Consider the following 16,886-nt stretch of genomic DNA (forward strand, 5'->3'; position numbering starts at 1 on the left):
TAGTTTTTCAAATGATTATTTTGTTATCTATTATGATCATAAGTTGCACCAGGGATTGGCTTTCTGTACCAGATGACACAAACTGAGATTTCTGTTCTTGACCCGATGTAGATTTTAGTAATATCCACAATGGAGGTTTTAGTAATATCACAATGGAGGTCTTAGCAATATCCACAATGGAGGTCTTAGTAATGTCTGCAATGGAGGTCTTAGTAATATCCACAATGGCAGTCTTACTAATATCCACAATTGAGGTCTTAGTAATATCCACAATGGAGGTGTTGTACAAACATTTTCAGGATAACAATTGAAAGACATGAAAATTATTTTCCAGTTTTTATTTGTCTGTCTTTGAACACCGAATAAAATATTTTGAAATGTTTTTGGACAGAGCAGAAAGAAAGCATTGGCCAGCCAAAAACAAGCAAAAATACTGTAAAAACAAAAAATAAATGTGGGCCATAAAAACAGGCCGAAATACTGTAAACAGACAGTAATTATGTTGGTAATCCAAAAAGAGGCAAAAGTACTGTAGACAGAAATGAAGCTTACAGAGAGGTTCTTGTATCTTTTCAATTGCAAAAACAACTGCGTGCTTGCTGTCCAAAATGTGATGTTTTCTTTAATTTGTTTTTCTAGGTACAAAGCTTCCCTGGGACCCAAAGTACCTAATAGAGTCTCTGTCAGACTCTACAATCTACATGGCTTACTACACAGTGGCAAACTATTTGCAGGGAGGGGTCTTTGATGGGCACACTGTGGGACCAGCTGGCATCAGGTAATCATTTATATTCACAAACAGGCTTACTGCAGGGAGGGGTCTTGGGTCGGCACACAGCTAGCATCAGGTAATTTTTGGCAGGGCTATTCACACCTGTCTAGCACACATATTTCTGCACTACATTTGTACTCTAATTGACCTCATATCAAACTAATTCCTATGTATTTTCTTGTGGTTAGTAAAACAGAACTATGAGGACTTTTATTAAAGGCTGTTCCGTTTAAACATACATGGTACCCAGAGAAGGCAGTTTTTAAAAAAATCTGTCAGGGTACTGTTTGGTTTCGCAGAGTTCAGATGAAAATGATGAGAAAATTCTAAATTGCATCTATGGGTGAGTACCCTGCATCAGAGTGCCATCCATAGGTGCCAGATATGTTTTACTGGAACAGCCCTGATGGAGTTTGAAGCAAGTTATCACTTAATCTTCATTGGAAAAATGACTTTGGAATTCTTTTTGTTTTCTGCATGGCAGACTATCCAAGATGTTAGAATTCTTACAAAAATGTTAATTATTAAATTCATGCCTGTTTGTAACTAAAACATAAATAATGAACTAAGCAATGCTTTCTTTCCACACATATTAGCCAATGCATCCAATGTACTGTGGAGCCATATTATTGTTATGGTAACCAAATGAATGTGATGCAACATTAAATTAGCACCTGACACTCCTACCTGTCAGGTTTTTTTATACCTGTTCCAGGTAGTCTGGAGGCTTACATCAGAATAAAGATATTGTCATTTAAGGAATTAAAACTAAAAATCATCGTACCAACACCTTTTTTCCTTTCTGACATTTAGTTTTTTAGTTACAAATTAGAGGAAACACCTTTTTTATGGTAGAATTATTTCATACTTTCAGATTTTGATTTTGTTCATGCCTATTTCAAACAAAAGTGCAATAGGAAACACAGATATTTTTTCTTTGCCTTAATTTTTTGCATGGTAGACCATCACATAATTGGCTGTTACAGCTCTTTTAAAAATGTTATGGAAGAAATGGTCAAATTGGGAAACTTTTTGTACACTGTTGATTGACTAAAGTTTACAGCAAAAAAGATTCTTGAAGATTGCTTTAAGTCTGTAGCTATTTTTGGAGTCTTTTGGTACCTTGCTATAATCTTTTGGTCCCTTGCTATAATCATTTGGTCCCTTGCTATAATCATTATAGTAATTCTATCTAAAACTCATTTGGAATCTTTTGGTCCCTTGCTATAATCATGATAGTAATTCTATCTAAAACTCATTTGGAATCTTTTGGTCCCTTGCTATAATCATGGTAGTAATTCTATCTAAAACTCATTTTGGAATCTTTTGGTCCCTTGCTATAATCATGATAGTAATTCTATCTAAAACTCATTTGGAATCTTTTGGTCCCTTGCTATAATCATGATAGTAATTCTATCTAAAACTCATTTGGAATCTTTTGGTCCCTTGCTATAATCATGATAGTAATTCTATCTAAAACTCATTTGGAATCTTTTGGTCCCTTGCTATAATCATTATAGTAATTCTATCTAAAACTCATTTGGAATCTTTTGGTCCCTTGCTATAATCATGATAGTAATTCTATCTAAAACTCATTTGGAATCTTTTGGTCCCTTGCTATAATCATGATAGTAATTCTATCCAAAACTCATTTGGAATCTTTTGGTCCCTTGCTATAATCATGATAGTAATTCTATCTAAAACTCATTATAGTAAAGATTTTAGTATTACAGCTTCAAATACAACAACCAGAAGGAAGAATTGTACCAGTTTAATGAGGAAACAATGTTGAATTAAATCTTACAAATAAATTGGTTAGATTTTACCCAAGTTATATGTTAAAATTTCCTTGTTGTCTCTAATAAATAAACTGGTTAGGTTTTCCAAGTTATAAGTTTGAAATGCTTGGACTTTATTTCAACTCAGCAGCTGATTCCTACCGGCTGCAGTGTACATAATTGGTGTATGCATTCAAGTTTTCTATTTTTCTGATTAATGTTACTACTAGAGAGCTCTGGATCAGATTGGATGATTTCTGTTATCTGATACTGATCAGTTTATGTTGTCGGATTTGATTAAAGTGTTTAGACACTGGAATGTCCTCCCTTTAGTCTGACCTACAAACAAGCTACGGGAAGGATTAAGATCATGTATTTATTGGAAGAGTCCTGCGTCTACTTTGCACTGAAAATGTACTCCTATTAGAGGCTCAGTGAAAAGGATTGTCAGCTTAAAAAGAAAGTGAGTGCTGCCTTTACAAGCACTGACAGAAAACTAATATATGGTAAATGGGTACCCTATGGCTCATTTTATTATACGGGTAATTATTAATGGGTGGGTACCTGTTGACAGTCTTAACAGTGACCTCTTAACTTTGAGGTATATTTGAGGTTTGTAAATATGCTTCTGAATATTGTACACATTAACACATTAAAGGCTACTTTGGCCTTTTGGGCCACACTCTTGAAGATAATCCACCGCTTTTTGTAGTTTTACAAATTTTGAAATTAGCTTTCTTGCTTCAATGTAGAAAGTGATTAGATGGTTAGGTTGTAGCAAACACTTGGCTTGTTGGCATTCTGAAACCAGATTGTCTAGTTTTCCATTTTGGTCGGTGTTTGCTTTTCTTCAAATTGCTGTGGTTGTGGATAGAAGTTCTGATGCAAACTCACTGGTCTCTTGGCAGATTTGGGATCTATCAGATTGATTTGCCACTGAGTGTTGCCTTCACTTCTGATTTAATATAAACTGAAAGAAGATGCTGTCTGATAGGATGTGGAGGTGTTCCCTCCTATCTGTAAGGTGGTCTAGTAAACCTATTCCTTGACCAGTTTTTTTATCTTTGTAACTCATCAGAAGAAAATGGTCTTGTTGATTCATTTTGTTACAGCTGATCAGGGACCAGGGGTGACTTGACCATTCCAGCAGATGGGATGGAATGCTCCCACATCCTATCAGGCAGCACCTTCTTTACCTAATTTATTGTTCAGTTTCCTTTTTTTTGGTATTTTTGAACTTGTTAACATGTCTCTAAAGGAAATAATTTGATATGCTGCGATAAAGCAGATGTGGAAATCAGCCTACTAATTGGTGTGGGATAGCCATTTCTTCAGTGAAGTGCACAAATCATTCATTTAGCTGGCTTTTCTTTCTGCTACTCTTGATAATGTTGGAACTAAGACTTTATAATAGATATTATACACACATGAGAAGTAGGTCTTCGTAAACCCTGGTGTTGAATCACGTCTTCCAACCATCCTTCTTCCTGCCCATTTTAGATTTACCTGTCATTATTTATTAAGACCTGAATATAATCCTCCAAACAGCCTACATTTTCAGATTGTCTGCGTCCATTTTTGGAATATTTTAGATCTTTTTTTTTTTTACATATTTGTTTTGCATAATATTTAAATTTATGGCACATTTCAATTTCATACTGCAGATTGAATGTAAAGTCAATTAACATTCCTTCTTTAACATTCAGTGTTAAATTTGTATCTTTTATAACACAGATAAGATCGGTGTTATTAAGATGCTTGAATTCCTTAATTGAAACTGTACTACTACTGCCTGAAACTGATCAGCAAGTGAAGTGACTAGTCAACACAAAATCCTATGCATTCTATTTTTATTTAGCTGTCTAGATTTTAAAATGTATATTTTCTGGACTAATTTCATGGGATTATTTGTAAATATGTGTTGGGACTGTTTTACACTAAAATTATGAAAAATTGAGTTTTTAGCATTGGCAATGATGACAAATGGGTCAACAAAAATCCCTGCAAAGCCTTAGTGAATGCATTGGATTTCTTTATATTTGTCACTTTATTTGAGGTCTAATATAACTTGAATGATTTAAAACCTTGGCATGGTTTATTGTTGCACACAATTGTCATGAAATTTGTTTGCTCTTTTTTTTTACACTAGCAGATGGTTTGTTTGTAAATCTTCCTATTTGCTTTTTCCAACTTTTCCATGGTGCAAAATATCATTGAAGTAGCCCAGTATGACATTTATTGTCAGTCTTACACAGAGTGTCTTGGAAGTGTTGTAACCAGTATGATTTGCAGTGTTAGTCTTAAATGGAGTATCATGGAAGTTTTGTAACCCAGTATGACATTCATTATCAGTCGTAAATGGAAAATCTTGGAAGTGTTGTAACCCAGTATGACATTCATTGCCAGTCTTACACAGAGTATCATGGAAGTGTTGTAACCCAGTATGACATTCATTGTCAGTCTTACACAGAGTGTCATGGAAGTGTTATAACCCAGTACGGCATTCAGTGTCAGTCTTAAATGGAATATCTTGGAAGTGTTGTAACCCAGTATGGCATTCAGTGTCAGTCTTAAATGGAATATCTTGGCAGTGTTGTAACCCAGTATGACATTCATTGTCATTTTACACAGAGTATCTTGGAAGTGTTGTAACCAGTATGATATGCAGTGTTAGTCTTAAATGGGGTATCATGGAAGTTTTGTAACCCAGTATGACATTCATTGCCAGTCTTACACAGAGTATCATGGAAGTGTTGTAACCCAGTATGACATTCATTGCCAGTCTTACACAGAGTATCATGGAAGTGTTGTAACCCAGTATGACATTCATTGCCAGTCTTACACAGAGTATCATGGAAGTGTTGTAACCCAGTATGACATTCAGTGCCAGTCTTCTGTTTCCCTTTACCATCATTTGCACTTCAGAGACCCCCAAATTTTGAATTTGACCCCCAGTTTTGATACCAAATTTTGGCTTTTATTCAATATGACCCCCAGTTTTGACACCAAGGAGATTTTTGACTCTGTCTTGCACCTCTAGGGGATACACTGGTCTTACACAGAGTATCATGGAAGTGTTGTAGCCCAGTATGACATTCAGTGTCACTCTTAAATGGAATAACATGGAAGTGTTGTAACCCAGTATGATATTCAGTGTCAGTCTTAAATGGGACCTCTCTTATGGTCTAGTGGTTGGAGCATCTGCCTCAGACACGGGTTTGAACCCTAGCTGAGTCGTACCAAAGAATTATAAAAATGGTACTAGCAGCTGCCTCACTTGGTCCTCAGCATTAAAGTGTTAGTGTTAGGACTGGTTGACCTGGTGTCCGGATAATGTGACTGGGTGGGACATCATGCCACATGTCTGATTTTTAAAAAAAAATCTACGTTAAAAATCCAAAATGCTCACACACACAGTCTTAAATGGAGTGTCATGGAATAGTTGCAACCCAGTATAACATTCCTTGTTTTAGCCAGAGTATCATGGAAGTGTTATAACCCAGTATAAAATTCATTGTCAGTCTTAAATGGAATATCATAAAAGTATTGTAACTCCATATGATGTTTTGTGTCAGTCTTAAAAGAAGTATTGTGGTAGTGTTGTAACACAGTATGACATTCATTGTCAGTCTTAAATGGAGTATCATAGAAGTGTTGTAACCCAGTGTGGCATTCATTGTCAGTCTTAAATGGAGTATCATAGAAGTGTTGTAACCCAGTGTGGCATTCATTGTCAGTCTTAAATGGAGTATCATAGAAGTGTTGTAACCCAGTGTGGCATTCATTGTCAGTCTTAAATGGAGTATCATAGAAGTGTTGTAACCCAGTATGACATTCATTGTCAGTCTTAAATGGAGTATCATAGAAGTGTTGTAACCCAGTGTGGCATTCATTGTCAGTCTTAAATGGAGTATCATAGAAGTGCTGTAACCCAGTGTGGCATTCATTGTCAGTCTTAAATGGAGTATCATAGAAGTGTTGTAACCCAGTGTGGCATTCATTCAGAGTACACCGCTCCCTCGATAACTCGCGCCCTGATAACTCGCGAACCCGCTTTTAACGCGGTGTCCGGCGTGGATCCTGTTTTTTTTTTAAAGGAAATATTTTTAAAAAAATGAAGAAAATCATGATCAGAACTGATGAATGAAACCTTGATATATCGCCCGTTTTATCGTCGAAAATGGCGGTTAGTGCCCGAAAAGTTAGAATCAACATCGTGAAATTTTCAGGATTTAATAAGGAATCACATATCTTGTTAGATTTTATCGGAAAAAATATTTTCTCAGTTCACTGTAAATAATAATACTGTATATGTATACGGCGAAACAGCGATCAATGAATTATAGTAAATGCTAACATGTGGCAACACTGAATGAAATGAACACTAATTAAATATGTCTTGTCAGGGGAAATTAGTGTTTTAATCTTTTCATTGTGTTGCAGTGTAAGCAGTATAATCGTTCCATGTTCTCTTCTATTCAAACATGAAAAGAGTCAATTGACCGTCACATCGATGCACGCGAGCACATCTGTGAGAACCTAATTAAGTGCCGGCTGCGTTTTGATCTACGACTTGGGGAAGTGTTTGTTGCATTGTAAAATTAATTAAAATAGACCTGCTTTGTTTTATCACGTTAAGTCGGTCTTTTGTATCAAATCAGGCAAAAGACGTACAAAAATACAAAAGTTCAAAGGAATGCAAATCCTACATGCATAAACTCTTGTGGTCAATATCGTGTCTCAACATCAATCAATTTAATTGGACCAATCGAACATGGTTTCAAATAGTATGTACTTATTGTCATTAAAGTATATATCAATCAGTAATTTATCCTAATCATTTGTAAATGTGATCATGGAGATCAAGGGAATCAAGCGAAAGGCGTACTCGGTGAATGAAAAGCTTACTGTCATAGAGAGGGTTCGTAATGGTGAATCAAGATCAAAAGTTTGTTGTGAACTTAAACTTGCCGAGTCGACACTCAGAGATTGCCTCAAGGATGAGAAGAAATTTCGGGATTATTTGCATGAAGTTGATTCTGATGATGGATTTAAACGGAAACGGGCACGCACTGCAAACGACACAGAATTAGATGATGCTGTGTACACCTAGTTCACACAGCAACGTGAACAAGTGTTCCGATTTCGGGAACAATTCTCAAAGCCCAGGCAGAGAAAATGGCCAAAGCTATGGATACTGATTCCGATTTCATGGCAAGCCATGGATGGCTTTGGAGATTCCAGCGCCGACATGGAATAAAACAAAATTCGTTGTCGGGAGAGATACGCTCAGCTAATTAGGCGGCCGCATCTAGTTATCCCAACCAACTCCGAGAGATACAGACGACCAATATACAGACGACCAAGTTTATAATTGCGATGAGGCTGGTCTATGCTATCGGATGATGCAAGACAAAACTCTAGCTACCAGAGATGATACACACAAAAATGAAGGTTTCAAGCTGAACAAAGAGAGATTAACACTTTTGTTTTGTGTTAACAAAACTGGCACACATAAAATGAAACCATTATGTGTTGGCAAATACAAGTCTCCCCGTTGTTTTCATCACATGAATATGGACACCCTTCCATTTGTATATAGAAATAGTGGAAATGCATGGATGACTGCAACAATATTTACGGAGTGGTTTTCTAAGATGTTTGTCCCCGCCGTCAGAAACCACCTGCGATCCAGGGGCTTAGAGGAGAAAGCTCTACTGCTATTAGACAATTGCCCAGCAAATATTGTCGTATTCTCACTCGCGTACTTGTATTTAAATATTTTTTTATTATTTTTTTTTACATGTCTGACGTTTAGACCCATTAAATTAATGGTTGATAATGGTTTATCTTTGTGAATTCATTTTTTACATTTTACTCTATCTATCTATCTATCTAGTGTTAACAGGGTTTTTTTTTAGAGCAACACAAGTTTCGACGTTGTCGTTTTTCGATATGAATGTTATCTTTTTTGATTAAAGAACTCTTGATTCATTTTGAACAAACAATAAAACTAGAATGTATCCAAATCAACACAAAAGCAGTGACGTAATACACAATGTGTTTAGCGATACACATGTTAAGAGTACTGATACCTCGTGGAATAATGTTTGTTTTTACGATCTTTTTAAGATACTTTATCCAGAAATTAAAGGTAATTTATAAAGAAAAACGAACAACACCTTTATAAAGAAATATTTATTCACAGTTATTTTCAGCACGATTATAAAACGAGTATTTAACAATGCAACCCCCCCCCCCTTCGCCTCTCCGTCGATCTCCATCTCTTTATTAGTTTTTTTTTATAGGTCCCTTGGTAACTTGCGCCCTCGCTTATAGTGCAGTCGATGTTTTTGGACCCCGTTGTGCGCAAGTTATCGAGGGAGCGGTGTATCTTGGAAGTGTTGTATGCAGTATGATATGCAGTGTAAGTCTTACATGGAAAATCATGGAAGTTGTGTAACCTAGTATTTCAGTGTCAGTTTTACACTTAATTATAGAGGTATTTTAACCCAGTATGATACTCAGTGTTGGTCTTACAAAGAATATAATGGAAGTGTTGTAACCCAGTATGGTATTTGTTGGTCCAGTAGAGTATCATGGAAGCTTTGTAACCCAATATGATATTTAGTGCTGGTCTTGCACAGAATATAATGAAAGTGTTGTAACCCAGTATGGTATTTGTTGGTCCAGTAGAGTATCATGGAAGCTTTGTAACCCAATATGATATTTAGTGTCGGTCGCACACAGAATATAATGGAAGTGTTGTAACCCAGTATGGTATTTGTTGGTCCATTAGAGTATCATGGAAGCTTTGTAACCTAATATGATATTTAGTGTCAGTCTTATGGAAGTGTTGTAACCCAGTATGGTATTCAGTGTCAGTCTTAAATGGAATATGTTGGAAGTGTTGTAACCCAGTATGATACTCATTGTTGGTCCAGTAGAGTATCATAGAAGCTCTGTAACCCAGTATGATATTTAGTGTCTGACTTACACAGAATATAATGGAAGTGTTGTAACCCAGTATGGTATTTGTTGGTCCAGTAGAGTATCATGGAAGTTTTGTAACCCAATGTGATATTTAGTGTCGGTCTTACACAGAATATAATGGAAGTGTTGTAACCCAGTATGGTATTTGTTGGTCCAGTAGAGTATCATGGAAGCTTTGTAACCCAATATGATATTTAGTGTCGGTCTTACACAGAATATAATGAAAGTGTTGTAACCCAGTATGGTATTTGTTGGTCCAGTAGAGATCATAGAAGCTTTGTAACCCAATATGATATTTAGTGTCGGTCTTACACAGAATATAATGGAAGTGTTGTAAGCCAGTATGGTATTCAGTGTCAGTCTTACAGCTAATGGTATCATTCATAGTAATTAATGTTGTAATGCTTTCCATGAGTCTTTGCTATTTGGAAATGGTTCACTTTAGATAATATGTAATTGTTGTTTGTAGACCAGAGCAGCTGACCAATGAAGTATGGGACTACATTTTCTTCAAGTCTGCTCCCTACCCCAGCACAGATATTCCCCAGAAAACCCTGGACAGACTGAAACAAGAGTTTGAATACTGGTACCCAGTAGACTTGCGAGTTTCTGGCAAAGATCTAATTCCCAATCATCTGACATACTTCATCTACAACCATTGTGCCATCTGGCCTGACCAGAAGTAAGTAGTCAATACCTCAGCCATTATTATATTATGGCCTGACCAGAAGTAAGTGGTCAAAACCTCAGCCATTATTATATTATGGACTGACCAGAAGTGGTCAAAACCTCAGCCATTATTATATTATGGACTGACCAGAAGTAAGTAGTCAAAACTTCAGCCATTATTATATTATGGACTGACCAGAGGTAAGTGGTCAAAACCTCAGGCATTATTATATTATGGACTGACAGGGAGTAAGTAGTCAAAACCTCAGCCATTATTATATTATGGACTGACCAGAAGTGGTCAAAACCTCAGCCATTATTATATTATGGACTGACCAGAAGTAAGTAGTCAAAACTTCAGCCATTATTATATTATGGACTGACCAGAGGTAAGTGGTCAAAACCTCAGGCATTATTATATTATGGACTGACAGGGAGTAAGTAGTCAAAACCTCAGCCATTATTATATTATGGACTGACCAGAAGTAAGTGGTCAAAACCTCAGCCATTATTATATTATGGACTGACCAGAAGTAAGTGGTCAAAACCTCAGGCATTATTAAACCGATTTTAGTTTGAATTTATTTTTATTTTTTATTGAGAAGACTATTATAGCTTTTCCCTCATAAGTTTTAGTAGAAAGGTCTTTTATAAATTGTCACTTTTATAAGATTTAATAGAAAGAATTATAACCTTTCATTTCACTATTGTAAGTTGGAATAGAGAAGATTATTATAACTTTTCGTTATTATAAGTTTTAAGAGAGAAAACTGTTCATTATTATATATTCTAATAGAGGAGATTATTATAGCTTTTCATTATTATAAATTTTAATATATATATATATATATATATATATATATATATATATATATATTTCTAATTTTTGTTCTGTGAATAAATTCAGAATAACTTTGTCAGTTGTAGAAATGATACTATGTTTAAAAAGTTTTAAAAAGAATTGATTTTTGAGTTATGCTGTGACTAAAGTATTAACATAAGAAATTAAACCAGTTATGATACATTTGGAGTATATCCACTACCTCATAAAAGCCAGCCATCCCAAAATAAAAAAGATTTAACTGCCATTTTGGTTTGGTTTAGCAACAGTGGTTTCTAAATGGTTGACTGTTTGATTAAAAGGGAGGTAAGACAGAGTTGTCTTTCCTTCAATATAGGGATTGGTGCTGTAAACCCTAATTTGTCAGTTACAACTTCAACCTGCACCAGTGAGTAAAGTTCTTGTAACAACCGTACAGATTCCACTTTTTCGATTTGAGAAATTGTTTTGGAGTTATCTTATTTGCAGAGAACCTGCTTTTCTACTTTTTGCTTGTTCCACTTTTCCTTTTTAGTGAATATTCATACCTTCATTTGTTAAGTTTGTTACACAATGATTCAGTCAACACCATCTTAATTGTCAGCATGGTAATCATTACTTCTTAAAAGTCTGTTCAGTACTTGACCTTTTTGTTTTGCTAACCTTGTCAATTACTAGCTCTTTGTTCATACCTTTGTGCCTTTACAGTTGCAATTGTTTTCTTTCTCACACCCATCCTAAGGTGGAGGTTATTATGTCCATCAATCCGTCTGTTGCTAATTTCATTTCTGCCTAATAATTTGAATTGTCCACCATCTACCAAATTTTATGGATGGCCTACACTTGGGGTAAGGAAGAAACAAATTGACTTTGGGTTAAAAAGGTCAGAGGTGAAGGTCCTAGTGATGGAAGAAAGAAAAATGGTTCAAACACAGTTATTTTAGTTATCTATCATCTCTGGTTACCAAACTTTGAGGATGACTTGCAATTAGAGTCAGGAAGAACCCTATCTATTATTGGGGTCAAAAGATCAAGGTCACTGACCAACACAGGAGAAAGGGTTTCTGCACAATAATTCAAGCTGTCCACCATCAGCAGTTACCAAACTTCGTAGATGGCTTGCACTTGGGTAAGAAAGAACCATATTAATTTCAGTCTAAAAGGCCATGGTCACTGTGACAGAAAGATTAAAAATGGTTTCAGCACAATAACATTAGTATGTGAATGGCTTGACTTGGGGGAGGATGAAAGGTCAAGGCCACTCTGACTGAAAGAATAAAAATGGTTTCAGCACAATAACATTAGTATGTGAATGGCTTGACTTAGAGGAGGATAAAAGGTCAAGGCCACTCTGACTGAATGAAACAAAATATTTTCTGTTCAGTACCATTAGTTCTACATAACAAACCTTGACCATTGATATTAAGTTCAAATGGTCAAAAGTGAAAGTCACAGACAGAAAGAAGAAAAATGGTTTGTGCACAGAAATTTGAGTTTTCAAGGTAGAAGACTATTTTATATGGAGTTTGCCTGTAATTTACAGTAATTTTATTAATTTTCATGAACTGTGTTAACTTCCCCCATTACAGGTAGTTTTATTAATTTTCATGAACTATGTGTTAGCTTCTCCCATTACATGTGGTTTTATTAATTTTCATAACTGTATGTTAGGAACACATTTATGAGTTTTTGTTTTATTAATTTTCATGAACTGCTTGTTAGCTTCTCCCATTACATGTGGTTTTATTAATTTTCATGAACTGTGTGTTAGCTTCACCCATTACAGGTAGTTTTATTAATTATGACATGTTTTTTGATTCTCCAGTTATCATTGATGACAGGCCTTTAATGATTCTCTCGATATCATCAATGACAGACCTTTAATGATTCTCTAGATAGCATCAATAACAGGTGTTTGGTGTTGTGTGGTTTGACACCATTTTTCAGCACACGATAGGCTATACATGGCGGCCAGTATTAATGGTGGAGGAAGAACCCAGGAAAGAACCACCGACCCACGAGAAGCTACTGGCAAGCTTTCTCACATACCCACATTGGCCAAATCCGAGACTCAAACCCACGCAGACAGAGGTGAGATGGCAGTGATCTGTAATGGAGAGTGCTTTAGACCACCCAGGGCCCCCTTCGATAATGGGCCTTTAATAATTATCCAGATGATTTTTTTTCTGTTTAGAGAACATTAAGCTTTCAGAGACTTGGCCAAGAGGTGAAAACATTGAAAAATAAAAATGGCATTGTTTTCAATTTTCTTCACATTATCGTTGGACCAGAAAAGTTGCTTGCTGAATTGATTACCCATCAGAATTCCATCTGTTGTATGTAAATGTAGCATATGTATAATATATTACACCATGTATAATAAATGCAGGTGGAGTGGTCATCCTGTTCCATGTACAAAAACTAGAAATCACTATACTTAACCCTCAATACCTGTCACCTGAGGTCAGCCTTTAGTAGACATGAGGTGGAAATGTTGTTGTTGTTGTTGTTGTTGTGGGGTTTAACGCCATTTTTCAGCACACGATAGGCTATACATGGCGGCCAGTATTAATGGTGGAGGAAGAACCCGGAAAACTCCGGAAAGAACCACCGACCCACGAGAAGCTACTGGCAAGCTTTCTCACATGCCCACATTGGCTGAATCTTAGACTCGAACCGCCGCAGACAGAGGTGAGATGGCAGTGATCCGTAACGAAGAGCGCTTTAGACCACTCGGCCACTTGGGGCCCCGAGGTGGAAATGCTAATGTTCACTAACCTATATCCTTGATTTCTGACCAGTCCTGATTTCCCCCTGAAGTAGTAAACCAATGCTGTAAGTCCTTTTTTCTCGTTTTCACTTTGTATTCTAGGGAAATAAATTCTTTGTTAAATTTTACAAAGCTTGTTGTCTTCACTCTTTTCTGTTACTTATTTTAAGAGCATAGACTCATAACAGTTGAAGTTCATCCATTCCCAAGGGTAATAATGAGACCCTTGCAGGATGACAGTGGTAGAGGTTGAAGTTCATCCATTCCCAAGGGCAATAATGAGACCCTTGCAGGAGGACAGTGGTAGAGGTTGAATCCTCAAGCATTTCCTCACCTTGCTTATTCTCTTAATGTTAATTTGATCAGGTAATGTATTTGACAGAGAAAGGAAATTTATAGGAAATTATTTTTATCTGGAAATACTTTCCCAATCTGATTGCTATGATTCCCTCCCACCTTTTCCTGCAAATGCAAACATCCCATTAACAGCTGCACTGTAAGTTTAAACTGATAAAATCCAGGATACAGGTTGAAACCTTGGTTGGAATACAAGAAGTTACTTCCCTTTGCATCACATCAAGACAGAAATATTTTTTTTCTTGGAGGGCTGGTTTCTGGAGGTAGTGGAAAGTAATTCCTAATATTATTGTAATCTAGTAAATACTTTGGGGAAACAAATTACTACAAAATTTCCTTATGCCTTGAAAAGTTGTTTTGTATATTCTAAAAATATGATTTTAAAGTTTACCTTTTGTCTTTTTATGATACTTTTAGGGGAAAATGGCCTAAAAGTATCCGTGCCAATGGACATCTGCTGTTGAATTCTGAAAAGGTTGGTAACTCTATCACAATATGTTATATTGCTTGAAACTAGTGAAAGACATACATTGACAGTCATAAATTGAAAGACATACATTGACAGTCATAAATTGAAAGACATACAATGACAGTCATAAATTGAAAGACATACATTGACAGTCATAAATTGAAAGACATACATTGACAGTCATAAATTGAAAGACATACATTGACAGTCATAAATTGAAAGACATACATTGACAGTCATAAATTGAAAGACATACATTGACAGTCATAAATTGAAAGACATACATTGACAGTCATAAATTGAAAGACATACATTGACAGTCATAAATTGAAAGACATACGTTGACAGTCATAAAGTGAAGACTTGGACAATCTAGAGTTAGAAAATTAAATATCTCCAGTAATTCTCTGATGTGACAGAATCAGGATACTTGAGAAAATTCCATATTTAGATAATGAATCTCTGTTTGATAATTTAGTTTTAAAGCTTCCTACAATTGGTAAGTCATGACATGCCCCCTACTTTTCAGTCTAATATCCTTGATAAATGTCGTGGCATTTTGCCTACTCTTCATTCTAATATCCATGATAAATGTCGTGGCATATTGCCTACTCTTCATTCTAATATCCTTTATCAATGTCTTGGCATTTTGCCTACTCTTCATTCTAATATCCTTTATCAATGTCGTGGCATTTTGCCTACTCTTCATTCTAATATCCTTTATCAATGTCTTGGCATTTTGCCTACTCTTCATTCTAATATCCTTTATCAATGTCGTGGCATTTTGCCTACTCTTCATTCTAATATCCTTTATCAATGTCATGGCATGACCCCTACTCTTCATTCTAATATCCTTTATCAATGTCATGGCATGACCCCTACTCTTCATTCTAATATCCTTTATCAATGTCATGGCATGACCCCTACTCTTCATTCTAATATCCTTTATCAATGTCATGGCATGACCCCTACTCTTCATTCTAATATCCTTTATCAATGTCATGGCATGACCCCTACTCTTCATTCTAATATCCTTTATCAATGTCATGGCATGACCCCTACTCTTCATTCTAATATCTTTTATCAATGTCATGGCATGACCTCTACTCTTCATTCTAATATCCTTTATTAATGTCATGGCATGACCCCTACTCTTCATTCTAATATCCTTTATCAATGTCATGGCATGACCACTACTCTTCATTCTAATATCCTTCATTAATGTCATGGCATTTTGCCTACTCTTCATTCTAATATCCTTTATTAATGTCATGGCATGACCCATACTCTTCAGTCTAATATCCTTGATTAATGTCATGGCATTTTGCCTTCTCTTCATTCTAATATCCTTTATCAATGTCATGGCATGCCCCCTACTCTTCATTCTAATATCCTTTATCAATGTCATGGCATGCCCCCTACTCTTCATTCTAATATCCTTTATCAATGTCATGGCATTCCCCCTACTCTTCAGTCTAATATCCTTGATTAATGTCATGGCATTTTGCCTACTCTTAATTCTAATATCCTTTATCAATGTCATAGCATGACCCCTACTCTTCATTCTAATATCCTTTATCAATGTCATGGCATTCCCCCTACTCTTCAGTCTAATATCTTTGATTAATGTCATGACATTCCCCCTACTCTTCAGTCTAATATCCTTGATTAATGTCATGGCATGACCCTATTTGTTCATTCTAATATCCTTTATCAATGTCATGGCATTCCCCCTACTCTTAAGTCCAGTACCCTTGATTAATGTCATGGCATGCCTACTACTCTTCAGTCTAATATCTTTGATTAATGTCATGGCAAGCCTTATACTCTTGAGTCTAATGATTGATCTCATGGCATGCCCACTACTCTTCAATCCTTGATGAATGCCATGGCATGCCCAATACTCTTCAATCCTTGATGAATGATATGGCATGCCCACTATTCTTCAGTCTTTGATGAATGTCGTGGCATACCCACTACTCTTCAAACCTTGATGAATGCCATGGCATGACCAATACTCTTCAATCCTTGATGAATGATATGGCATGCCCACTATTCTTCAGTCTTTGATGAATGTCGTGGCATACCCTCTACTCTTCAATCCTTGATTGATCTCATGGCATTCCCACTACTCTTCAATCCTTGATGAATGCCATGGCATGCCCAATACTCTTCAAACCTTGATGAATGCCATGGCATGCCCTCTACTCTTCAATCCTTGATGAATGCCATGGCATGCCCTCTACTCTTCAAACCTT

At 36.0% G+C, this 16,886-nt stretch overlaps 1 protein-coding gene across 2 annotated transcripts in view; it reads left to right on the forward strand.

The window, feature by feature from the left end:
- Positions 1-16,886, forward strand: part of LOC149796264 (leucine--tRNA ligase, cytoplasmic-like) — a 119,920-nt gene that overhangs the window by 60,126 nt on the left and 42,908 nt on the right. For both annotated transcript variants that reach the window (XM_089960901.1, XM_089960902.1), the window contains exons 18-20: positions 640-778; positions 10,013-10,225; positions 14,577-14,634. In XM_089960901.1, coding sequence (XP_089817027.1) covers positions 640-778; positions 10,013-10,225; positions 14,577-14,634 — 410 coding nt within the window. The remainder of the gene's footprint in view (positions 1-639; positions 779-10,012; positions 10,226-14,576; positions 14,635-16,886) is intronic.

This window comes from Sinohyriopsis cumingii, chromosome 6 (genome assembly GCF_028554795.1).
Source record: "Sinohyriopsis cumingii isolate HCF-2022 chromosome 6, ASM2855479v2, whole genome shotgun sequence".
Lineage (NCBI taxonomy): Eukaryota > Metazoa > Mollusca > Bivalvia > Unionida > Unionidae > Sinohyriopsis > Sinohyriopsis cumingii.